This window comes from Cetorhinus maximus, chromosome 23 (assembly GCF_964194155.1).
Source record: "Cetorhinus maximus chromosome 23, sCetMax3.hap1.1, whole genome shotgun sequence".
Classification (NCBI taxonomy): domain Eukaryota; kingdom Metazoa; phylum Chordata; class Chondrichthyes; order Lamniformes; family Cetorhinidae; genus Cetorhinus; species Cetorhinus maximus.
This window is the reverse complement of record NC_135901.1, coordinates 24,718,131-24,743,981: the sequence shown is the minus strand read 5'-3', so window position 1 is coordinate 24,743,981 and position 25,851 is coordinate 24,718,131. Positions and strand designations below refer to the sequence as shown.

General features: G+C 45.3%; 6 protein-coding genes across 6 annotated transcripts in view; 5 read left to right on the top strand and 1 right to left on the bottom strand.

The window, feature by feature from the left end:
* Positions 1-10,061, top strand: part of LOC144697901 (uncharacterized) — a 292,792-nt gene extending 282,731 nt beyond the window's left edge. Inside the window, exon 3 of the mRNA XM_078569862.1 lies at positions 9,064-10,061. Coding sequence (XP_078425988.1) covers positions 9,693-10,061 — 369 coding nt within the window. The 5' untranslated portion in view covers positions 9,064-9,692. The remainder of the gene's footprint in view (positions 1-9,063) is intronic.
* Positions 1-25,851, top strand: part of LOC144697259 (uncharacterized) — a 488,548-nt gene that overhangs the window by 170,806 nt on the left and 291,891 nt on the right. The window lies entirely within an intron of this gene.
* LOC144697322 (uncharacterized) overlaps positions 1-25,851 on the top strand; it is a 166,914-nt gene that overhangs the window by 13,013 nt on the left and 128,050 nt on the right. The gene's annotated exons all lie outside the window — the stretch shown is intronic.
* Positions 1-25,851, top strand: part of LOC144697208 (uncharacterized) — a 274,466-nt gene that overhangs the window by 172,796 nt on the left and 75,819 nt on the right. The gene's annotated exons all lie outside the window — the stretch shown is intronic.
* Positions 1-25,851, bottom strand: part of LOC144697211 (uncharacterized) — a 108,764-nt gene that overhangs the window by 34,850 nt on the left and 48,063 nt on the right. The window lies entirely within an intron of this gene.
* LOC144697341 (uncharacterized) overlaps positions 8,416-25,851 on the top strand; it is a 77,803-nt gene continuing 60,367 nt past the window's right edge. The window contains exon 1 of the mRNA XM_078569330.1: positions 8,416-8,464. The gene's annotated coding sequence lies outside the window, so the exon portion shown is untranslated. The remainder of the gene's footprint in view (positions 8,465-25,851) is intronic.

The following is a 25,851-nucleotide window of genomic DNA, read 5'->3' as shown; positions in this document are numbered from 1 at the left end:
CAACCCACCTCCCACATCCTTCCATTCGTCATGACCCAACCGGAGATGACTCACCGGCTGAGAATTTTGACACAGCCGGTTCAGTCATCCGCCATCACCGGCATTGCGCATGCTCCAGCTCACAGTGCCCGGCTGATTGGCAGCAACTCCGGACCAATAGGTAAACGGGGTGGGGTTGGGTGGGGGCGGGTCTGGAGGACGGAGAGGGAGCGGTTGGTCCTCAAACCAATCAGAGTGAATGAGAGGGTGGGGCTGAGCCAGGTTCTCCCCCATTGGCTGAAACTCTGCATCATTTTGGAAGCTGATTTGTCCCAAAGTCCAGGAGAAAACTGGACCTTTCTGTTTGTGGATTTAAACAGGTGAAACCCTGCGGGTGTGGAGTAAACATTTCAACATTTGTATAAAAGCAAAAAACTGTGGATGCTGGAAATCCAAAAATAAAAATACCTAGAAAAACTCAGCAGGTCTGGCAGCATCTGCAGAGAGGAACACAGTTAACGTTTCGAGTCCGTATGACTCTTCAACAGAACTAAGGAAAAATAGAAAAGTGATGAAATATAAGCTCGTTTAAGGCGGGCGGGGGGGGTGCGGTGGGGAGGTGGGTGGTGGGACAGGTAGAGCTGAATAGAGAGCCAGCGATAGGCGGAGATAGCCAAAAGATGTCATCGACCAAAGGACAAAGAGGTGTTGAAGGTGGTGATATTATCTAAGGAATGTGCTAATTAAGGGTAGAAAGCAGGACAAGCCCTAGTGGGGGTGGGGTGGGGTGAAGGGAAGGGATCGAAATAGGCTAAAAGGTAGAGATAAAACAATGGATGGAAATACATTTTAAAATAATGGAAATAGGTGGTAAAAGAAAAATTTATATAAATTATTGGAAAAAAAGGAGGGATCGAAAAGGGGGTGGGAATGGAGGAGAGAGTTCATGATCTAAAATTGTTGAACTCAATATTCAGTCCGGAAGGCTGTAAAGTGCCTACTCGGAAGATGAGGTGCTGTTCCTCCAGTTTGCATTGAACTTCACTGGAACAATGCAACAGCCCAAGGACGGACATATGGACATGAGAGTAGGATGGAGTGTTGAAATGGCAAGCAACAGGGAGGTCCTGGTCATGCTTGCGGACAAACCGAAGGTGTTCTGCAAAGCGGTCACCCAGTCTGCGTTTGGTCTCTCCAATGAAGAGGAAAGCGCATTGGGAGCAACGAATGCAGTAGACTAAATTGAGGGAAATGCAAGTGAAATGCTGCTTCACTTGAAAGGAGTGATTGGGTCCTTGGACAGTGAGGAGAGGGGAAGTAAAAGGGCAGGTGTTGCACCTTCTGCGGTTGCATGGGAAGGTGCTGTGGGAGGGGTTTGAGGTGTAGGGGGTGATGGAGGAGTGGACCAGGGTGTCCCGGAGGGAACGACATCCTGGTCCACTCCTCCATCACCCCCTACACCTCAACCCCCTCCCACGGCACCTTCCCATGCAACTGCAGAAGTTGCAACACCTGCCCTTTTACTTCCCCTCTCCTCACCGTCGAAGGGCCCAAACACTCCTTTCAAGTGAAGCAGCATTTCACTTGCACTTCCCTCAATTTAGTCTACTGCATTCGTTGCTCCCAATGCTGTTTCCTCTAGATTGGAGAGACCAAATGTAGACAGGGTGACCGCTTTGCAGAACACCTTCGGTCTGTCCACAAGCATGACCCAGACCTCCCTGTCGCTTGCCATTTCAACACTCCACCCTGCTCTCATGTCCACATGTCTCTCCTTGGCCTGCTGCATTATTCCAGTGAAGCTCAACACAAACTGGAGGAACAGCACCTCATCTTCCGAGTAGGCACTTTACAGCCTTCCGGACTGAATATTGAGTTCAACAATTTTAGATCATGAACTCTCTCCTCCATTCCCACCCCCTTTCCAATCCCTCCCTTTTTTTCCCAATAATTTATATAGATTTTTCTTTTCCCAACTATTTCCATTATTTTTAAATGTATTTCCATCCATTGTTTTATCTCTACCTTTTAGCCTATTTCGATCCCTTCCCTTCACCCCACCCCACCCCCACTAGGGCTATCTGTACCTTGCTTGTCCTGCTTTCTACCCTTAATTAACACATTCCTTAGATAATATCACCACCTTCAACACCTCTTTGTCCTTTTGTCGATGACATCTTTTGGCTATCTCCACCTATCACTGGCCCTCTATCCAGCTCTACCTGTCCCAGCACCCCCCACCCCCTTAAACCAGTTTATATTTCACCTCTTTTCTATTTTTCCTTAGTTCTGTTGAAGAGTCATACGGACTCGAAACGTTAACTGTGTTCCTCTCTGCAGATGCTGCCAGACCTGCTGATTTCAACATTTGTTATTGAAATGTGGGAACATGATGAAACAATGTACAAACAATTCAGGGGCCGATTTAAAGGAATAACTGGACAGACAGGGAATGTCACCATTAGAACCAGGAGAGTCCCTGGTTTCAATATGTGAACTGGCAGAAGAGTTAGGACAGGTTAGGGAGAAGGTTAATGCTGTCATCATTCCGAACAACAAAGAATATAAAGGAAGAACTGATTTCAAAGACAATCTCTTGTAGTGTGCATGAATGAGAAATGCTGAATCAGTTTAAGAGGGGTTTTCTATATTAGACAATCACCTTCAAACCTAGAACTCAGATGAGGATATGGATTGGTGTTCGGTGAGAAGATCTGGATCAGTGTTTTACTCCAGGAAGCCTTAAAATCAGAACTGATTCCTGCAGCAATCACATTGTTAATTGTCAATACGACCAATGGAAGTAATTAAAGTGGAGACCATAGGGGTGCTTAAGGATGATGTACACAAGGAATTTGTGAACTATCTGAGGATAACAGTGAGGGGACAGGAAGGGATCTGGAAAGCAGCAGACACTTCATGTTGGTCCAGGAGAAGTAGGTCCTGGTTGTGTAGATGTCAGGTTTTACACAACACATGGTCAGCCTTTGGTTTCACCCTAGATGAAGAATCTCTGAATTGTGCCATTCAAATCACTCGATGGGATTCTCAGAGAACCAACATCATCAGCTCAGAGAGAGGAAGGTATTTTGTTACAGTTAATGAGAAGCAGCACACACATACACACACAGACCCACACAAAAAGACCCATATGCTCTCAAACGCACACACATCCCCTTGCACACAAACTAACACACACAGCCATCCTCCCCCACACACTCTCAAATGGAACTGGTCCTGTGCCATCGGGTGGACAACACCATTCACCCTGACTAAAACTGGGAATGAGTATTGATGTCACTAAGGGCCAAAATATGAGATAAATCCAAGTAAATATTACTCTTGACTCCCTTGTAGATCAAAAATCTGTCTAGTTCAGCCTTGAATATATTCAATGACCTAGCCTCCACTGCTCACTGGGGAAGAGAATTACAAAATCTGACGACCCTCTGAGAGAAGAAATTCCTCCGCACCTCGATCTTAAATGGGAGACCCCTTATTTTTAAACTGTGCCCCCTAGTTCTAGATTCCCTCATGATGGGAAAAATTTCCTCGGTATCTACACTGTCAGCCTCGTCAGAATCTTCTATGTTTCAGTAAGTTCACCTTTCATTCTTCTAAATCCTAACAAATATGGGTGCAACTTGCTCAACATTTCCTCATCAGAAAACCCCTTCATCTTAGGATAAAAGCAAAATACTGCGGGCACTGGAAATCTGAAACAAAAATGGAAAATGCTGGAAAAACTCAGCAGGTCTGGCAGCATCTGTGGAGAGAGAAACAGAGTTAATGTTTCAAGTCCGTATGACCCTTATTCAGAGCTGAAGAGGAGTAGAAATGTGATGAAACTTATACTGTTTAAGGGGATGGAGCAGGTGAAGCTGGATAGAAGGTCAGCGATAGGTGGGGGCAAAGGAGAGATTGACAAAGATGTCATGGACAAAAGGACAAGGGAGTGTTAATGGGCTACCCTTATCACATACTGCTTTCTTACCTTTCTTTCCCTTGAATGGATAAAAAAAAGGCACCGTGTAGGATAATGGCTACCCTAATCAGACCGTTCCTCACTCTATATCGCACAAACTCATGAATGGGCCTAAGGCCACCACTTTCAGTCCTAAAAAGTGCCTGTCTACCCCAGATTACCCTGGAAGGGTAAGGTGTCTCAAAAATTTGAGCAACAGTTGAAGCTAGCTGTTTCATGCTGCTAGTATGCAGTAGCAGTGCGAGTGATATTTTCCACGAACAGAATCTTACCATCAAGGCAAAAAGACATCCTGTCTATCACACAAATGAGTAATGTGGTATATGAATTTCAGTGCCAGTGTGATGCCAAGTATGTAGGCCATATGTCCCAAAGACGAGTGGATCATATCAAACAGAACATTCCTTTGGCTGTTTGCAATAGGCTAAGTAATGATCATACCCAACCAGCCCATGCTTGCAAAACTCAAAACATAGCGTCCAGCATTAGATGTAATTCCATGATTCGACAACACTTGCCAAACAATTCTGATTGTGCTAAAAATTGCACTGACAATCAAGTTAAGGTTATCAGTTGGTTGCGCAGTGTGGCTCACTTACTTGCACTAGAAGCCACCTATATTCACACGCACAGGGCCCTGTTCTTTGCAAAAAGAGCATGTCCACGTATTGCACGTTTTTCAATTAGACAAAAGTTCACTCCCCATGGCAATCAGAGTCGACCTGCCCAATTTGAATTTAAACAAAATCTTGGCAGTTAACTGTTCCCTGGTGTATTAACCATGGCAATGCCTCTACCAATCAGAGTCCACCTGCCAACCAATGAGCACTCTCTTCTCATGCAGTGTAAATTGTTGTTTCCTAGACAGCCGGTATTCTTGCGAATCTGTCCTGATGAGTGCAAGATGAAAAGTTTCAACAGCATGCCTCTTTTGTCAGCAATACTGAAGGTGGTTGTGGTTGCTGCATGTGAAACATCTCAGCCTCATGGCATATTCTGGAGCATTGGGCTACAATGACCTCACCATGATTATCCTGAATGAAGTCCTGTCCAGTTATGTAACTGTGAATGGCAGCCTGGGATTGGCCGCTTGTGGTAATGATCCAACAAATGGTAGTGGAGAGGGACAGGACCTCTGCCAGTGAGTTCAGCTGATCAGAGCCCAGGGACACAGTGTGTGAAAGCCTGAAGGAGCTACCTGACTCTGACTGGTCTTTATGCAACTCAGAAATATTTCAACATCCCACCATTTAACTGTTCAAACTGTTTGAAAAAAATCAACCTGCTGGAGTGGCAACATGTTTTAACATTTGTTAGTAAATGTATCAGATTTTTGGGGATTTTATTCTTGGTTTCAGACATTGAAGGAACTGTGGCAATGACAACAACTCTTAATGGGACTGATATACCTTCAATCCATGATAGTTAAAGGGGTCATATTTTCCTTATCTTATATATAACATCAGATCTGGTCAAAATCATGTTCCAATGTCAGAATCCCTGGGGTCAACTGGCCTGGAGACTTCGTGCTGGGTTGGAAAGTGAGAGAGAGGGGTGGGGACGGGTGGGCGCGGTGGTTGTGGAAACCAGCGAGTGCAAAGCTGAAGCCAGCCAGAGTCAACTTCAGGGGAGGAGAGAGGGGAACCAGTCAGTCATTGTGAATTTAATGGGGAAATTAAAAGGGTTTGCGCAGAAATAGCTGGACAATTATTAAAAAAGGATTAGAGTCCCAAAAAAACCTCAAGAAATGAGTCAGACTCCACATGATAGATAAACATAGAAGAGAGTGTTTACAAAGCTGCTCTGAGAGTTTAAAAACCATTGGGATAAACAGGATATATCTGAGCAGAAAAGAGGAAGTTGGTTGTGGGGCTGCAGCTAGTTTAACACAATCTCAGGAGTGATACACAGAGGAGCCTCACATATAATTGATTGATTGATTGAAATGAAACTAAGTCCATAACATTGCTCCAACCAACGAGAACCATATGAAAAGAGGAGATTGTGGAAGATTCAGCACGCTAGAATCATAATAATCATAGAATGGTACAGCAGTGAAGGAAACCATTCAGCCCATTGAGTCTGTGTTGGCTCATTTGAAGAACAATCTAATTCGTTCCAGGCGCCAGCTCTTTCTCTGGATCCCTGCAATTTACTTCTGCTTCACTTTTTCAGGCTATTAATGAATCTGTATCCACGTTCCCTATTAGACCAGACATGTCAAATTCTAAATAAACTGTACCCTTTGTCATGTACTGTCTCTCCTCTTTCTTCCTAGCGAAATATGTCCCCTCACAATTTTCTCATCTCGCACCATTCCACTAGCCTGTCTATTTCCTTGTGAAAAAAAGAAAAACGTGCATTGATTTTGTGCCTTTCATAACCACCAGTGTCTCAAAGTCAATGATATAACTTTGAAGTATAGTCACTGTCACAGTGTAGGAAACACAAAATCTATTACTATCTTCCTGACTGTTTACTACACTTCCAAGTTTCATGTTATCAGCAAATTTCAAAATTGTGCATTGTGCCTCAAGCCCAAGTCATTAATGTACATCAAAAACAGCAGTGATCCTGGAGAACTCCACTATATAGCTCATCCCAGCCTCAGCCAAACATCCATTCATCTCAACTCTCTGATTTCTATCCATTAGCCAGGGATCGCAGCTGTTAGTGCCCGCTTTATACCATGGGCTTCAATTTAATTCACAAGTGGTGCTCATAAGTGGTGCTTTATCAATATAAAGGTACACAACATCAACTGCACGGCTCTCAGTAAAAAAAGAAAACTCAATCAGGTTATTCACACACGATTTGTCTGTAACAATCCATAATGTCTCTCCATTATTCGTTCATGCTCGTTCAAGTGTGTAAGAAATAATTGGAAGTCCCTTGGACTGTCTGTTCAATAGTTTGAAGCTGAATAAATATTGGCAACTTGGTTTTATTTAAACATAAATGAGAATTAACACATTAAATATTTGAACAGCAGCTTACGGAGCACAGATGAGAATAATATGACCCATTATTGTCCTTTAGGTAGTAGGAGCAGGTCTATTTCTCACTCCTGCTCACAAACAGGCTGCAATCTATTTAGGTCAGGGTCCCATTGAGAGGAGCAAACAACACTTTGGATTTTCTCATCCCTCTTCACTGATGGCACAGTCCCCATGTGGGTTAATCCTGAGGTGTGTAAGAAATGTGTCCCAGCTACTCTCTTCAATGTTTCAGAGCTCCTAAACACGGAACAGAAGGTTCCTTTACAACTGGGTTTAGGGTCAGGAAGAACAACGGTGAAAGCTGGAAAAGTGCTGTCAAATCAGAGATTAGTGTCAAACTGATCTGTTCCCAACTGAAAGTGAAACAGCTGGTTTAAATTTCTAAAAAAAGAAATGAATGTGGTAATTATTCCAAGACGCATTAAATCCTTTGTCAGCCCTAAGTCTAGGTTTTCGAAGCACGCATTAATCCATTTAAAATACACTTATATTAAATGTATTGTTTCAGATCGCAGATGGTGTGTTTCAGTGAAATAATGAATCCCACCCTCACACTCTCTTCATAGTGAACACACTGGTGTATCTAGAGGATGGATCAGATAACCAGTCCCATCCCATACATGGAGCTGGAGAATGATCTCAGGTCAACGTGAACTCACCTGTGTATCTAAAGGGTGGATCAGACAGTGAATGCCTCCCCAGACATGGAGCAGGCGAAAAGTCTCTTCCCAGTGTGACTGCATCGATGATATTCCATCTAGGATAAATAAGGTCCCTTCCCACAATCCCCACGTTTCCACAGTTTCTCCGTGGTGAGGGTGTCCTTGTGTTTCTCCATGTTGAATGATCAGCTCATCATCCACACACAGAACATGTGTGTATGGATTTTCCCTGCTGCCTATCATGAGCAGAAATGTTCACTCTCTGTATATGAGGGAAGAGAATCACATGTACTTCTCACTTCACTGTCCCCTCAGTGAGTTCATACTGGAGAAAGGCTGTTCATCAGCTCCGTGTGCAGGAAAGGATGTACTCATGCATCCCATCACTGAGATGGGGCCATTCTATTGCTTTATCTGATTTAGAGACAGGAAACTCAGACCAAAGATCACATCAAGATATGACAGAGTCACTCGATTAATCAGGAGCTGAATATCATCGGCCTTTGAATGTGGAAGGAGGAATGTTTGTCTGCTCTGTCTGTGGGAAAAGATTTCAAATACCAGTGTGACTGGAAAAACACCGAGATACACACAACCAAGTGAGAGTGTTCCAGTGAACTGACTGGAAAGAGCTCGAACCAGTTACACACCCTGAAAATACATCACACCATTCACAGTGAGGAGAAACTGTACACGCGTTTCAGTGTGTGGACAAAGCTTCAATTGATCGTCCAACCTGGAGAGACACAAGGACACCAGCACCATGGAGAAACCGTGGAAATGTGAGGACTGTGGGAAGGGATTCAGATCCCCATTTGTGCTGGAAATCCATCGACGCAGTCACACCAGGGAGAGGCCATTCACCCTGTTCTGCAAGAAAGTAGGGATTCATTCATTCATTCATCCAGTCTATTGAGACACCAGCAAATTTACATTTGGGAGAGGCTGTTCACCTGCTCCATTTGTGGCAAGGGATTTAGTCAATCATCCAAACTGCTGGCACACCCGTGAGTTCACACTGGGGAGAGGGGTTCACCTGCTACATGTTTGGAAAGGGATTAATTTATTCATCAGCAAGTTCACAAGCGATTACAGGGGTTGGATTCTGCTGTTATTGCTGCTGTTAATCACATCCAGGACTGAACCACGTTCACTCTGACTGTTGGTGTTTGTTTCTGCTGATGTTAATAACCCTTATTTGAAGCCCCTCACCCCCAGCCAGGGTACATTCTGTTAACCCAGTGCTTCCTCCAAGTCATGATCAACGCTATTACCAAGGCCAGCTTTTTAATTCAAGATTGATTAACTGAATTTAAATTCCACAGCTGCTGTGGTGGGATTCGAATCCATGTCCAGAGCCTACAATTTCATAACCTGTTTTTGTGGGTTCTCTCAGCCATTTTTTCTGTTTTAAATCAATTTTACAGGGTATTAGAAGGGGATTTGCAGTCAGAAAATTCAAACAAAACATCACATCAGCACCTGACGAAGTCACCCAATTTATTGTAACCCTATCGTATTTTGAACATGGAAGGACAAAGCACCAGTCACAGCAGAGAGAAACTGTACACATGCAGTCACAACGGGGAGAAACCATGGAAATGTGGAGACTGCGAGAAGGGATTCAGTTACCCATCTGAGCTGGAAACTCTCCGGCGCAGCCACACAGGGGAAAGGTCATTTACCTGTTCCAGGTGCAGGAAGGGATTTACACGGTCATCCAACTTACATAGACACCTGAGAACTCACACTGCAGAGAAACTATACATGTATTCTGTAGGTGGAGGAGGTGTCAGCCAATCATCTAGCCAGTCAGAACAGAAATGTAGTCACAATGGGGAGAAGCCTTGGACATGTGGGGACTGTGGGAAGAGATTCAATTACCGAGTTCAGCTGGAAACTCATCAGCGTACACATACTGGAGAGAGACCATTCAGGTGTTCTCAGTGTGGGACTGGGTTCAAGACATCATCTGATCTCACTGTACACTAGCGAGTTCACACTGGGGAGAGACCGTTCACCTGTCCTGAGTGTGGTAAGAGATTCACTCAATAATCCAGCCTGCTGATGCACCAGCGAATTCACACCGGGGAGAGGCCGTTCACCTGCTCCGAGTGTGGGAAGGGATTCACTCACCTTTTCTGCCTGCAGACACACCAGCGAGTTCACACTGGGGAGAGGCCATTCACCTGCTCCGAGTGTGGGAAGGGATTCACTCAGTCATCCAGCCTGCTGACACACCAGCGAGTTCACATCGGGGAAAGGCCATTCACCTGCTCTGAGTGTGGGAAAGGATTCACTCAATCATCCACCCTGCTGACACATCAGCGAATTCACACTGGGGAGAGGTCATTCACCTGCACTGAGTGTGGGAAGGGATTCACTACCTCATTCACACTACTTAGACACCAACGAGTTCATGAGTTACTCCAGTGATCGAAATTTGCTGTTAATCATATCCAGGAATGAATGTTTATTGGGGTCTGTTCCTGCTCATGTTAATAAACTTCAGCCCAGTTATAAGGCATAGCATTCTGGATAAAAGTCAAATAAATCAGCTTTGTTTCAACACAGTGTATTTGTCTTCTTAATATTTTTGTCACAAGTTAGTTCCTGTTGAAGGGCGCACTGTCTCCTTTGTCTCCTCCATCCTCACCTCCAACAACTAGAAGCACATTAAGGAGGCAGTGGAATTGCGGTAATGTCACTGGACTGTTCGTACAGAGGCCCAGGCTCTGGACATGGATTCGAATCCCACCACAGCAGTTGTGGAATTTAAATTCAGTTAATCAATCTTGAATTAAAAAGCTGGCCTTGGTAATAGTGTTAATCATGACTTGGAGGAAGCACTGAAGTAACAGAATGTACCCTGGCTGGGGGTGGGGAGCTTCAATGCCCCTCACCAAGCGTGGCTCAGTAGGACCACTGCAGACCGAGCTGGCTGAGTCCTAGAGGACATAGCTGCTAGGCATGATCTGTAGCAGGGGGGTGAGGGAACCAACAAGAGGCAAAAACTTACTTGACCTCAACCTCACCAATCTACCTGGCACAGATGCATCTGTCCATGACAGTATTGGTAGGACTGACCACTGCACAGTTCTTGTGGAGACAAAGTCCCATCTTCACAGTGAAGATAACCTCCAACCTCCATCGTGTGGCACTATCACTTAGCTAAATGGGATAGATTTCAAACAGATCTAGCAACTCAAAACTGGGCATCCATGAGCAGCAGCAGAATTGTATACAAGCACATGGCCCAGCATATCACCCACTCTATCAACCCTGGCTCAATGAAGCGTGCAGAAGGTTATGCCAGGTGTCAACCTGGTGAAGCTACAACACAGGACTACTTGCATTCCAAACAACAAAAGTAGCAGGCAATATACAGAGCTAAGTGATTCCATAGCCAGCAGCTCAGATCTAAGCTCTGCAGTCCTGCCATATCCAGTTGCGGCACTTAAACAACTCATAGGAGGAGGCTCCACAAATATCTCCATCCTCAATGATGGGGGGCTGGCACATCAGTGCTACAATCTTCAGCCAGAAGTGCCGAGTGGACAATTCATCTCGGCCTTTTCCTGAGCTCCCAACATCAGCCAATTCCATTCATTCCACGTGACATCAAGAAATGGCTGCAGGCACTGGATACTGCAGTGGGCCCTCACAAAATTCGGACAATAGACTTGTGTTGCAGAACTAGGCGTGTCTCTGGCCAAGCTGTTCCAGTACAGCTACAACACCAACATCTCCCTGGAAATGCGGGGAATTGCCCAGGTATGTGCTGTGCACAAAAAGCAGGACAAATCCAATCCAGCCAATTACCGTCCCATCAGCCGACTCTCGATCATCAGCAAATTGATGGAGGGAGTCGTCGACAGTGCTTTCAATGGCATTTAATCAGCAATAACCTGCTCACTGATGCTCAGTTTAGGTTCTGCCACGGTCATTCAGCTACTGACCTTAGTACAGCCTTGGTCCAAACTTGGACAGAAAAGCTGAACTCAAGAGATGAGGTAAGAGTGACTGCCCTTGACATCAAGGCAGCATTTGACCAAGTGTGGCATCAAGGAGCCTTAGAAAAACTGGAATCAATGGGAATCGGGGGAAACTCCCCGCTGGTTGGAGTCGTACCTCACACAAAGGAGCGTGGTTGTGGTTGTTGGAGGTCAGTCATCTCAGCTCCAGGACATCACTGCAGGAGTTCCTCGGGGTAGTGTCCTCAGCCCAACCATCTTCAGTGCTTCATCAATGACATTCCTTCCATCATAAGGTCAGGAGCGGGGATGTTCACTGATGACTGCACAATGTTCAGCACCGTTCGCGACTCCTCAGAGCCACCTGTCACTTAGGGCCATCTGTCACATGTTTCTATGTTGTGCTTTCACAGAGCATTTACCCTTGTTCTGCTATTAACACATTCTGCCACTACCAACACCTTATTCAGTGATTAGCATTAGCATTAACATCCCCTTTGCATTGTGTCCATGATATCTTTGTCATTCTCTCCTTAGTCCTACCTATCCCTGACATTCTACTTTGCTTCACCTGCTCCACCCCCTCTTAAACAGTATAAAACCCATCTCATTTCTACTTCTCTTTAGCTCTGAAGAAGGATTATACGGACTCAAAACGTTAACTCTGTTTCTCTCTTCACAGATGCTGTCAGACATGCTGAGTTTTTACAGAATTTTCTGTTTTTACAGCAGGTTTAAGTTTCCAGTCTGAAAATGACTGTGATTATTATGGTACAAGGATTAAAAAGGCTTGTGTGGCATTCCTGAGTCTACCAGTGTGAGGCAATAACAACAAGTTGCATTTATGTAGTTCCTTTAATACAGTAAAACGTCTAAAGGTGCTTCACAGGTGATCAAAAGCTTGGTCGATGAGGGAGATTTTAAGGAGGAGAAGGTTTTAGGGAGGGAACTCCAAAGCTTGGGCCCTCAGCCACTGAAAGCAGGGCCGACAGGTGGAGAGTGATGAACTTGGGGGATAGGAAGGGTCTGCCCCTTCCTCCTCCTCTCTGCTGTGCAATGTTGTACAGGATGAAGCACATCACTATTATTCTGGAGTCCCTGGCTGCCGAGTTCTGAAGGTCACCTCCAGACCTATCCAGACACCTGAAAAACATCTTCAACATTGCGATGGTTTGCTTAATGTCACATCTGGTGGTCGTGTGACTCTGGCTGTAGCATTCCTGAACCTCATTGCTGCGGTTCCTCACGTGAACCGAGTTGGGAGGGGGAGTCCTTGGTCTCCGATGATCCAGGAGATATCCTGGACTGACAGTGATGACTTTTGTAAACTCCCTTCACTGGATATTAGGAGAGGATTGACAGACAGGGAACTCGAATCAAAGGTCACATGGAGATCTTACAGAATCAGTTGATTCATCAGGACATGAATATTATTGGCCTTTGAATATGGAAGGAGAAACGTTTGTCTGTTCTGCCTGTGGGAAAAGATTTCAAACATCAGTGTGACTGGAAAAGCAGCGAGACACACACTCCTGAGTGAGAGTGTTCCAGTGCACTGACTGTGGAAAGAGCTTTAACTAATTACACAGCCTGAGAAAAAATCACATCATTCACAGTGGGGAGAAACCATAAAGGTGTTCGGTTTGAAGATGATACTTTAACTTATCATCCAACTTAAAGAGACACAAGGACATTCTTTTTCTAAATTCATTCATGGGATGTGGGCATCGCTGGCTCGGCCAGCATTTTTTGCCCATCGCTACTTGCCCTTGAGAAGGCGGTGGTGAGCTGTCTTCTTGAACCGCTGCAACCCATGTGGTGTAGGTACACCCACGGTGATGTTAGGAAGGGAGTTCCAGGATTCTGACCCAGCGGCAGTGATGGAAAGGCGATATATTTCCAAGTCAGGATGGTGAGTGACTTGGAGGGGAACTTCCAGGTGGTGGTCTTCCCATCTAACTACAGCTCTTGTCCTAGGTAGCAGTGTTCGTGGATTTAGAAGGCGCTGTCGAAGGAGACTTGGTGAATTCCTGCAGTGTATCTTGTAGATGGTACACACTGCTGCTACTTTGAGTCGGTGGTGGAAGGAGTGAATGTCTGTGGATGTGGTGCCAATCAAGTGGGCCGCTTTGTCCTGGATGGTGTCAAGCTTCTTGAGCATTGTGGGAGCTGCACACATCAATTCAATTGAGGAGTATTCCATCACACTCCTGACTTGTGTCTTGTAGATTGTGGACAGGCTTTGGGGAGTGAGGAGGTGAGTTACTCGTCACAAGATTCCTAGCCTCTGACCTGCTCTTGTAGCCACAGTAATTATATGGCTAGTCCAGTTTAGCTTCTGGTCAATGGTAACCCCCAGGATGATGATAGTGGGGGATTAAGTGATGGTAATGCCATTGAACATCAAGGGGCGATGGTTGGATTCTCTTTTGTTGGAGATGGTCATTGCCTGACACTTGCGTGGTGCAAATGTTACTTGCTATTTGTCAGCCGAAGCCTGGATATTTTCCAGGTCTTGCTGCATTTGGACATGGACTGCTTTAGTATTTGAGGTGTCACGAATGGTGCTGAACATTGTCCAATCATCAGCGAACATCCCCACTTCCGACCATATGATGGAAGAGAGGTCATTGAAGGAGCAACTGAAGATAGTTGGGCCGAGGACACTACCCTGAGGAACTCCTGCAGTGATGTCCTGGAGCTGAGATGACTGACCTCCAACAAACACAACCATCTTCCTATGTGTTAGGGATGACTCCAACCAGCGGAGAATTTTTCCCCTGATTCCCGTTGACTATCAGTTTTGATAGGCCTCCTTGATGCCACATTCAAATGCTGCCTTGACGTCAAGGGTAGTCACTCTCACCTCATTTCGGGAGTTCAGCCCTTTTGTTCATGTTTGAACCAAGGCTGTAATGAAGTCAGGAGCTGAGTAGCTCTGGCAGAATCCAAACTGAGCATCAGTGAGCAGGTTATTGCTAAGCAAGTGCCGCTTGATAGCACTGTTGATGACCCCTTCTATTACTTAACTGATGATCGAGAGTAGGCTGATGGGGCAGTAAATAGCGAGGTTGGATTTGACTTGCTTTTTGGGTACAGGGGACAGCTGGGCAATTTTCCACATAGCCAGATAGATGCCACTGTTGTAGCTGTACTAGAACAGCTTGGCAAGTTCTGGAGAACAAGTCTTCAGTACTATTGCAGGAATATTGTTAGGCCCAAGAGCCTTTACAGTGTCCAGTGCCTTCAGCCATTTCTTGATATTACGTGGTGTGAAACGAATTGGCTGAAGACTGGCATCTGTGATGCTGGGGACCTCCAGAGGAGGCCAAGATGGATCATCCACCAGGCACTTCTGGCTGAAGATTGTAGCAAATCATTCAGCCTCATCTTTTGCACTGATGTGCTGGGCTCCTCCAACATAGACGATGGGGACATTTGTGGATCCTCCTCCTCCAGTGAGTTGTTTAATTGTCCAAAACAATTCACGACTAGATATGGCAGGACTGCAGGGCTTAGATCTGATCCATTGGTTGTGGGATCGTTTAGCCCTGCCTATCAGTTGCTGATTTTGCTGTTTGGCACACTAGTAGTCCTGTGTTGTAGCTTCAACAGGTTGACACTTCATTTTTATGTATGCCTGCTGCCGCTCCTGGCATGCCCCCCAGCACTGTTCATTGAACCGGGGTTGATCCTCTGGCTTGATGTTGTGGTGGAATAGGGGATATGCTGGGCTATGAGGTTACAGATTGTGTTTAAGTACAATTCTTCTGCTGCTGATGGCCCACAGCACCTCATGGATGCCCAGCATTGAGTTGCTAGATCTGTTCAAAATCTATCCCATTTAGCACGGTGGTAGTGCCACACAACACAATGAAGGGTATCCTCAATGTGAAGGTCGGACTTTGTCTCCACAATGACTGTGCAGTGGTCACTCCTACTGATACTGTCAAGGACATATGCACCTGTGGCAGGTTCGTGAGGATGAGGTCAAGTATGTCTTTCCCTCTTGTCGGTTCCCTCACCACCACAGATGCAGTCTAGCAGTTACGTCATTTAGGACTTGGCCAGCTCGGTCAGTAATGGTGCTACCAAGCCACACTTGGTGATGGACATTGAAGTCCCCTACACAGAGTAGATTCTGCACCCTTGCCACCTCTGCTGGGTCTGTGCTGCCGATGTGACTGGACATACCCAGGGGTGGTGATGGTCGTGTCCAGGACATTATCTGTAAGGTATGATTCCATGAGGATGACTATGTCAGGTTGTTGCTTGACAAGTCTGTGAGACAGCTCTTCCAATATATTAGCAAGGAGGACTTTGTAGGGTTGACAGGGTTGAGACTGCCGTTGTCATTTCCGGTGCCTAGGGTAGTCCATCCTTTAATGTGACTTTGTAGCGGTTTGTTACAACTGAATAGATTGCTAGGCTATTTCAGAGGGCATTTAAGAGTCAACCACATTGCTGTGGGTCTGGAGTCACACGTAGACCAGATCAGGTAAGGACGACAGTGAATCATTCGTAAACCAGATGGGTTTTTACAACAATCGACAATGGTTCCATGGTCATCATTAGACTTTTAATTCAAGATTTTTATTGAATTCAAATATACCCCCCTCATCCTTCTTGTTCTATCTGCTACCATTGGCATGACTGATCGCAGCTTCCTCCCCTGTCGTTCAGCTCTGTGGGGCTTGATGGTGTAATTCCTGAATAGTCAGCACTCCCGACCCTCTCACAAACTCGAGGACCAGGAAATATTGATATGGTTGAGAAATTTTACTTTACAATTTACCCCCACGCCTCCATTATTTGGTTTAAGAGCAGAATATGGAGTGGGGCGGTGGTGGATCACAAGGCAGCAGAAAAATCTGTTCCACAATAAAACATTCAGAGCCTCTCCTCTCCTGGTCCAGGCTTCAGTCAGCAACATCACCAGAGCCTGACTCCGTCCTCTCTCCACCCTGACTGATTGGCCGGGTGGTTAACAGTGAGGTTGAGTGTCTTGGGCTACAGGAAGATATAGACAAGATGGTCAAATGGGCAGATAAGTGGCAGATGGAATTTAACCCTGAATCGGGTGAGGTGATGCACTTTGGAAGGAGTAATTTGACAAGGAAGTATTCAATGAACGGCATGACACTAGGAAGTTCTGAGGAACAAAGGGAATTTGGCATGTGTGTCCATAGATCTCTGAAGGCAGAGGGGCACGTTAGTGGGGTGGTGTAAAAGGCATTTGGGACACTTGCTTTTATCAAGCGAGGCCTAGATTACAAAAGTATGGAGGTGATGTTGGAGTTGTATAGAACCTTGGTGAGGCCACAGCTGGAGTGCTGTGTGCAGTTCTGCTCACCACATTATAGGAAGGATGTGATTACATTGGAGGGGGTGCAGAGGAGATTCACCAGGATGTTGCCTGGGATGAAACATTTCAGCTATGAAGACAGGTTGGATAGACTTGGGTTGTTTCCTTTGGGGCAGAGAAGGCTGAGGGGTGACCTGACTGAGGTGTACAAGATTATGAAATGCATGGACAGGGTGGATAGGGAGCAGCTGCTCCCCTTAGTTGAAGGGTCAGTCACGAGGGGACATAAGTTCAATGTGAGGGGCAGAAGGTTTAGGGAGGATGTGAGGAAAAACCTTTTTACCCAGAGGGTGGTGACGGTCTGGAATGCGCTGCCTGGGAGGGTGGTGGAGGCAGGTTGCCTCACATCCTTTAAAAAGTATCTGTATGATCACTTGGCAGGTCATAACATTCAAAGGCTATGGGCCAAGTGCTGGTAAATGGGATTAGGTAGGTAGGTCAGGTGTTTCTCTCCTGTCGGTGCAGACTTGCTGGGCCGAAGGGCCTCTTCTGCACCGTATGACACTGTGACTCCGCTACCCTCCCCGCCCTGACTCAACATTTCAAACCCGAATGTCCTAACGGACATCCCCGGAATCAGTCAGGCCGCCGATCGCATTTGCGTCAAAACTTAGGGAGGGGGCGGGGGAAAGGGCGGGTGCATGTGGTCGGCGAGGTGCGACCGTGACTGACAGGAGCTCCAGCCAATGAGAAACGTGAGGCTGAGGCTGAGAGGACGGGGTTGGCTGCCGGTAACCTAGCCAATCGCAGCGCAGCAAGGGGGCGGGGCCTTCTCTGGGTCCAGATCAACTGGACTGGGGAAACTCCCCGCCCCCCGATTGTGACGTTTGATTCCCGTCTCACTCAACAACAACTCCCGCGCCTCCACTGCGTGTAAAACAACCCGCGCAGTTCAGAGGCTCCAACATTCAAGGGGAAACTTATGCGGACGCTGGAAATCTGAAATAAAAACTAGAAATAAAGGCTGGAAAATTCCGGGCAGCAAAATCCATCGGAGAGGTAAACAGGGTTAATTTTTCAGGGCAAGGACTCTTCATTTAAACAGTCTCCTGCCTTCCCACATCAAACCTCCATCAAATTTAGCCCTTTATTCCCACCTCCGTAACATCACTTGACTCCACCCCTGTCTCAGCTCATCTGCTGCTGAATATCTCATCCACACCATCGTCACCTCCATACTCGACTATTCCAACACATTCCGGCTGGTGTTTCACATTCTGCCCCCTGTAATCTTGGGTCATCCAAAAATCTGCCGCCCTATGTCTTAACTCACAGACAGTTCCTCCATCTCCTCAAACCCCTCCTCTAATCCTGGCTCCCTGTGCATCTCCCAATTCAATTGCTGCACCATTGGTGGTCGTGCCGAGAAGCTCGAGAATACCCTACAGGGTATGATTGGAGGTAGGAGAGAAACTGGAAAAAGAAGAGAGTTCACGGCTCAGACAAGGAGGAACTTTGGAGACAGTTTGGCCCAGTGCGCTAGTGTAAGGGAGGGAAGCAGCTGATCAGATTGTTTCAAGGAAATTCCATGAGCTCCTCATACTTGTTGGAGATGAGGATGGAGGAGATGGGAGAGGGAAAACCTTCAAAAGTAATTAACTTGTGTTAGAGATATTAGAAAGATTCAACACAATGTATTGAACACAAAGCTGATTTATTTGACTTTTATCCAGAATATTAGCCCATGTAACTGCATTGGAAATTATTAACATCAGCAGAAACAGACCCCAGTGAACATGGATCAGTCCTCTATGTGAATAACAGCAAAATCCAATCACAGCAGCAAACTCCAATCACTAGTCACTTGTGAATTCGCTGGCGTCTCATCAGGTTGGATGACTGTGTGAATCTCTTTCCACACTTGGGGCAGATGAACGGTCTCTCCCCAGTGTGAACTCGCTGATGTGTCAGTAGGGTGGATGACTGAGTGAATCCCTTCCCACAGTTGGGACAGGGCTTCTCCCCCATGTGAACTCGCTGGTGTACAGTGAGATCAGATGATGTCTTGAACCCAGTCCCACACTGAGAGCACCTGAATGGTCTCTTGTTAATGGCGCATCAGTTCCCCAGAACTTTTAAAACAGTTACTGCAGTCCAGGCATTTAAAAGGTCTCTTATCAGTGTGAACACGTTGATGGGACATCAGCTCCCTGGAATTTTGAAAGCACTTTCCGCAGTCTGGGCATTCAAAAGGCCTCTTGTCAGTGTGAACACTCTGGTGATTCAGCAGGGTGGATAACTGAGTGAATCCCTTCCCACCGTGAAAGCACCTGAACGGTCTCTCGTCCATGTGAACACGTTGATGGAGCATCAGGTCCCGGGAACTTTTGAAGCACTTCCCACAGTCTGGGCATTTAAAAGTTCATTCATCAGCGTGAACTCTCTGGTGTCTCAGCAAGTCAGATGACCGAGCAAATCCTTTCCCACACTTGGAGCAGGTGAATGGTCTCTCACCTCTGTGAACTCGCTGGTGTCTCAGTAGACTGGATGACTGAGTGAATCCCTTCTCACATACGGAGAAGGTGAATGGCCTCTCTCCAGTGTGACTGCGTTGATGAGTTTCCAGGTCAGATGGGAATCTGAATCCCTCCTCACAGTCTCCACATTTCCACAGTTTCTCTCCACTGTGAACGGTGCTTTTTCCTTCCATGTTCAAAATCCGACGATATTCAGGTTACAATAAATTGAGTGACTCTCTCAGATTCTGATGTGATGTTTGGTTTGAGTTTCCTGACTGAAAAGTCCTCCCCTTCTAATATCCTGTGAAATTGATTTAAAACAGAAAAAAGGTAGTGAGAGAGAACCCACAAAAACACAAAGGCAGGTTGTGAAATTGAACTAAATGAATCTGGTAATTTTTGGGTCAGAATGAGGAAAAAATAACCATGAATGCTGTCGGATTTTTTGTAAAAACCCAAGTGGTTCATTAATGTCCTTCAGGGAAGGGAACCTGCCTCCAGTCTGGCCTCTACAAGAACGCTAGGGGAAGGCAGTGGTGTAATGGCTTTGTCACTGGACTAGTAATCGAGCGATCCAGGGTAATGGTCTGGGGACCCAGGTTTGAATGCTACCACAGCAGATGGTGAAATTTGAATTCAATAAAAATCTGGAATTAGAAGCCTACTGATGACATGAAACCATTGTTGTTTGTCGTAAAAACCCATCTGGTTCACTAATGTCCTTCAGGGAAGGAAATCTGCTACCCTTGTCTGATCTGGCCTACATGTGACTCCAGACTCACAATGCGGTTGACTTCTAAATGCCCTCTGAACAAGGGTTGGACAATAAATGCTGGCCGAGCCAATGACACCCACATCCAATGAATAAAGAAAAAGAAATAGGAGCAGGAGTGGACCATCAGCCCGAATGAGCCTGCTCCGTCATTCAACATGATCTTGGCTGATCTTGGTCTTTAACTCCACTTTCCCGCCTGCTCCCCATTTCCCTCGACTGCCTCAGAGACCAAAAATCTCTCCATCTCAGCCTTAAATATATTTAAAGATGGAGCATCCAGAGCCCCCTGAGTTAGAGAATTCTACATGACAAGAGAAAAAGAGAGAGAGAAGTGGGGGAGACACAGAGAGAAAGAATGAGAGAAATGGGATAGATAAAGAATGAGAGAAATAGAAGGGCATGGGAGAGACAGAAGAGGGTGTCAGCGACAGGGGCAATGGAAAGACATTTTAGAGACCGACAATTGAACCACAATTTGACAGAATCTCCTAAACCCTCAACCTCCACCATCTAGAAGGACCAGTGTAGCAGATGTATGTGAACACCATCACCTCCAACTTACACTGTTCTGACTTGTCTGATATCCAGTGCTGGATGAGTAGAAATGTCGTTCACTTAAATATTGGGAAGATGAAAGCCATTGTCTTCAGTCCCCAATACAAACTCCACTCCCTAGCCAACGGCTCCATCCCTCTCCCTGACAACTCCCTGAGGATGAACTAGACTGTTCAAAACCATGATGAAACAAATCACATCATCACCAAGACCGCCTGTTTCCACCTAAGTAACATCACCCGACTCTACCCTAGTGTCAGCTCCTCTGAAACCATCATCCGTTCCTTTGTTTTTTCTAGGCTTAACTCTGGCTGGAGGTTCGAGATCAAGGGGACACAGTCTCAGAATAAGGGGCAATTTGGACCTGAGATGAAGAGGAATTTCTTCATTCAGAGGATGGTGAATCTTTGGAATTCTCTACCCCACAGGGCTGTGGAGGCTCAGTCGTTGAGTATGTTCAAGATAGATTTCTACATATAAAAAACATTGGGGATAAGGGGATAGTGCCAGAAAATGGTGTTGAAGTAGAAAATCAGCCGTGATCTCATTGAATGGCAGAAGGGCTCGAAGGGCTGAATGGCCTATTGCTGCTCATATTTCTTATGTTCCTCCCTAACGCACTTCTGGCCGGCCTCCCACATTCAACCTCCCTGTAATCTTTAGGTCATCCAAAACTCTGCTGCCCGTATATTTACTCGCACCCAGTCTTATTCATCCAACCTCCCTGTGCTCACTATCCTACAAAAGCTCCTGTTTAAGAAGCACCAAAATTTTACATTTCTCATCCTTGTTTTCAAGTCCTTCCATGGTCTCACCCCTCCCTACCCTTATAGTCTCCTCCAGCCTCACAATCCTCCAAGGTCTCCGCACTCTGCTCATTCCGGCTTCCTGAGCATTCCCGATTTTAATTGCTTCGTCCTTCGTTTCCACACCCTGAGCTCAAAGGCCATAAGCAATGGAATTTCCTCCCTAAACCTCTGCGCTCTCTTTCTTCCTTTCCTACTTCAAGATCCTCCTTAAAACCTATATCTTTGACCAAACGTTTGGCCATTTTCCCTCTTATATCTTTACATGATTCTGTGCCAAATGTTGCTTTTTAGCACACCTGTTAAACCTGGGAAGGTCTACTACGTGAAATATGCTATATAAACATACATTGTTGTTGTTGATTTGGACATATATCGCTGTTCCTTCATTATCGCTGTAACTCTATCTAACATCATTGTGGGAGCACCTTCACTAAGGTTCAAGAAGGTCAAACATCATCTTCTCCACAGGTAACTGGGGATGGTTAAAATCTGTTGCTGGTCTTGTTAGTGAAAGGGCAGGGGGTGGGACTAGCTGATTTGCTCTTGCAGAGAACCCACACAGGCAGGGCGGGCTGAACAGCCTCCATCTGCATTGTAACCATTCAATGATAAAGAACCGACACTGGAGACCAGGGACCAGCCTCTGGAACCAATGCCCAACCTGATACAAACCGGCTCTTCATTGATCTGGGAGCTGCGGCCCCGCTCAGTGTAAACAGGGGATGGGGACCAGTCAGTTGATTTCTGGGGTTTGCGGTTTACACAACATGTTTCCGGGACCTCTCCGTCCACCCACCGGATGCATCGCTCCCTCCGCCCTGCCATCCTGCCCTTTACCCATTGTGGACCCGTCTCCCCATCGCCATTACCCGCACTGCGCATGGTTCAGTCACAGCCTGGCCCCGCCCCCTCATTCACTCCGATTGGACCCCACCTCACTTGGAGCCCAGCCCCCTTTTCCTATTGGTCCGGGGGTGCCGTCAATCACCCGGGCATTGTGAAGGTGAGTGAGTTTGTAATAATGCAACTGAAATGATCACAGCTACAACAGGTGATTCTCTGGCTACAAGTCGATAAGAAAGGAATCGGGAGTGTGCAATCCCACCCAGCTGGACAACAGAGGAGAGGCATTGGTGGAGGATTGTTTGGTCAATGCTGCCCATGTCCTTCTAGATGGTACAAAAAACAAAAATACCTGGAAAAATTCAGTAGGTCTGACAGCATCTGCGGAGAGGGATACAGTTGACTTTTTGAGTCCGTATGACCCTTCATCGGAACTAAGACATGAGAAATGAGATGAAATATAAGCTGGTAGAGGGGGGTGGGACAGGTAGAGCTTGATAGGGGGCCAGTGATAGGTGGAGGCCAAGAAGAGACTGCCAAAGATGTCAAAGACAAAAGGACAAAGGGGTGTTGACAGTTGTGATATTATATAAAGGATGTGCTAATGGGGACATTAAGGGTAGCAAGCAGGACAAGCTAGTGGCAGATGGCCCTAGTGGGGGTGGGGTGGGGGGGAAGGGATCGAAAAGGTCATAAAATGAATGCAGCAAAATCAGACATGCTGAGATTTCATGACACACTTGAGTGGAAATAGATGTTCTTATTTCACTGCGCTCACATATTAGCAGTTCGTTCAGTCAACAACAGAAATGAATGTGTCTTTCGATACAGATTAACACAGTAACTCACCATGTCAATGATGTCTCATAGTAATGTGTGCTCAGAACGACAAAGAAGGATCAGATATTACCGCATCATTCTCAAATTTTTTCCCTGTAAAATTCTTTGATGATTTTGTTGAAATGCTGACTGTTGTGCTAAATTTCAAATCTAACCCATATCAAGTGCATTACGTGGTGTCTGGCATTCTTTTGTTTGCCAGTCACGTTTGCAATTCGATGTTGTATATTTCAGAGAGTCTCAAGTCAACTGAGGGCATCAATAACAAATAGAAATATATTAATACTGAATGTTGAATAACGTAAAAAATTGCTGAGAAAAGTTTGTTGAATTTCATCTTCTGAAGAGGAGAAGGGCGTTCCTAATAATTGAGCAGAAAGGATTGCTGCCTGAGACATTTGCTGGACCGAGCCTTCTGCATTTTGAAATTCAAAACAAACTGAGGTACCAGGTGGAAACCAACAGTTCTTTCCATGTATCAAGAGTCATGTCGTCTCAGTCTAACCATTGGAATCCTCCAAACATTCTGGGAGCTCAGCACCGCCCTGTTTCCTAAAGAAATATTTATCCTCTGTAAGATTCCGGTGCAGGAACAAAATTATTTCAAACTAAATGAAGTAAACGAACAACTGAAGCACGTGACCTTGGCAGGGCTCTGTTGAGCTCCTTAACAAACATTTCCCTCTATAATATAGCACCCTCCATTGAAGGGTTGTGGAGCAAAAGTAGTAAGATTGTATCAATCAATTCGGATATAATGAGATGTTTGATCAGAAAAGAAAAACACTTCCGTAAATTCGATGTGAGATCGTGCATGATTACATCATATTCATATGGTAAAGTATATTAGGAACCCAAGTCCAAATCGTCATGTCAACCTTTAAGGCAAACTAGGCATGGATTCTGCAGAAACTACATTTTCAAAAGGGAATAGAGCAGTTAAATAGAAGGGAGAAAAAAAGCTGTATGTTTAAGAGAGAGATGCAAATTGTGATTAATTAGTTTGCTCGTTCAAAAAGGGGACAGAGGTCGGATGATGGAAGTGCCTCTTATGCCATTGTATGGCTACATGGTGATAGGCCATTTTATGATTACATTGTTATATCAGCCTCGCTGCAGCGTTCCTGATAATAGCAACTGAATTCCATTTCTCCGAAACAAACACCCAGAGAGCTGCAGCGTTACAACACAGTTTAACATTCCTGCCAGGCTCATGAAAAGCATGGCGGTTTCTGAAGTGTAGTGGTTGTCACGTTTGCCTAACACGCAAAAGGTCCCTGGTTCGAAACCGAGTAGTAACGTTATTGAAACTTACTCATTAAAGTGTGAGGATAATTTCATCGTTGAAGCTTAACTGAACCTCTGGAATGTTGCAGGTATATTGCATTTGCTCTCACAGAGGTATTTTATGAGATTTCATGACACACTTAAATGGAATTAGATGTTTGTATTTCACTGCACTCACATATTAGCAGTTCGTTCAGTCAATGACAGAAATTAATGGGTCTTTCGATGCAGATTAATACAGTTACTGACCATGTCAGAGATGTCTCATAGTAATGTGTGCTCACAGAGGGAACAAATATAATTAACACGTCATTCTCAAACCGATTCCCTGTAAAATTCTTTGATGAATTTGTTGAAATGCTGACTGTTGTGCTAAATCTCAAATCAGACCCATATCAAGTGCATTACCTGGTGTCTGGCATTCTTTTGTTTGCCAGTCACGTTTGCAATTCGATGTTGTTGTATATTTCAGAGCGTCTCAAGTCAAGCGAGGGCATTAATAACAAATAGAAATATATCAATACTGAATGATGAATAACATAAAAAATTGCTGAGAAAAGTTTGTTGAATTTCGTCTTCTGAGGAGGAGAAGGGCGTTCCTAATGATTGAGCAGAAAGGATTGCTGCCTGAGACATTTGCTGGACCGAGCCTTCTGCATTCTGAAATTCAAAACAAACTGAGGCACCAGGTGGAAGTTCTCTTCCTGTAACAAGAGTCATGACCTCTCAGCCTAACCATTGGAATCCTCCAAACATTCTGGTAGATCAGCACTGACCTGTTTCCTAAAGAAATATATATTTGTAAAATTACATTCACAGAACAAAATTATATTAAACCAACTGAACGAAACGAACTATTTCAGCATGTGATCCTGGCAGGGCTCTGTTTAACTGTAACAATCATTTTCCTCTGTGATATAACACCCTCGATTAACAAATTGTGGAGCAAATGTAATCAGATTATGTAAATAACTGAGAAATAATGAGATGCTTGATGAGAAAAACAAGCACTTTCGTCAATTCAATACGAAATCAAGAGATAAGTAAATAATGTTCATATGCATAGCTACGTTAGGAACACAAGTCTAAATCTTCTTGGCATTGGGTGAGGGGAACAGTGTTAATTAAGGCAAACTGGTCATGCAATCCGCAGAAACTCCTTTTTCAAAAGGGAATGATGCAATTAATTGATATGCAGAAAAATAACAAGTCCACTAACAGAGAGAAGGAAACTGATATTAATTTGTTTGCTCTTTTAAAAAGCTGACAGAGACAGGATGATGGAAGGGCCATGGTATGGATACATGATGTTGTGCCAT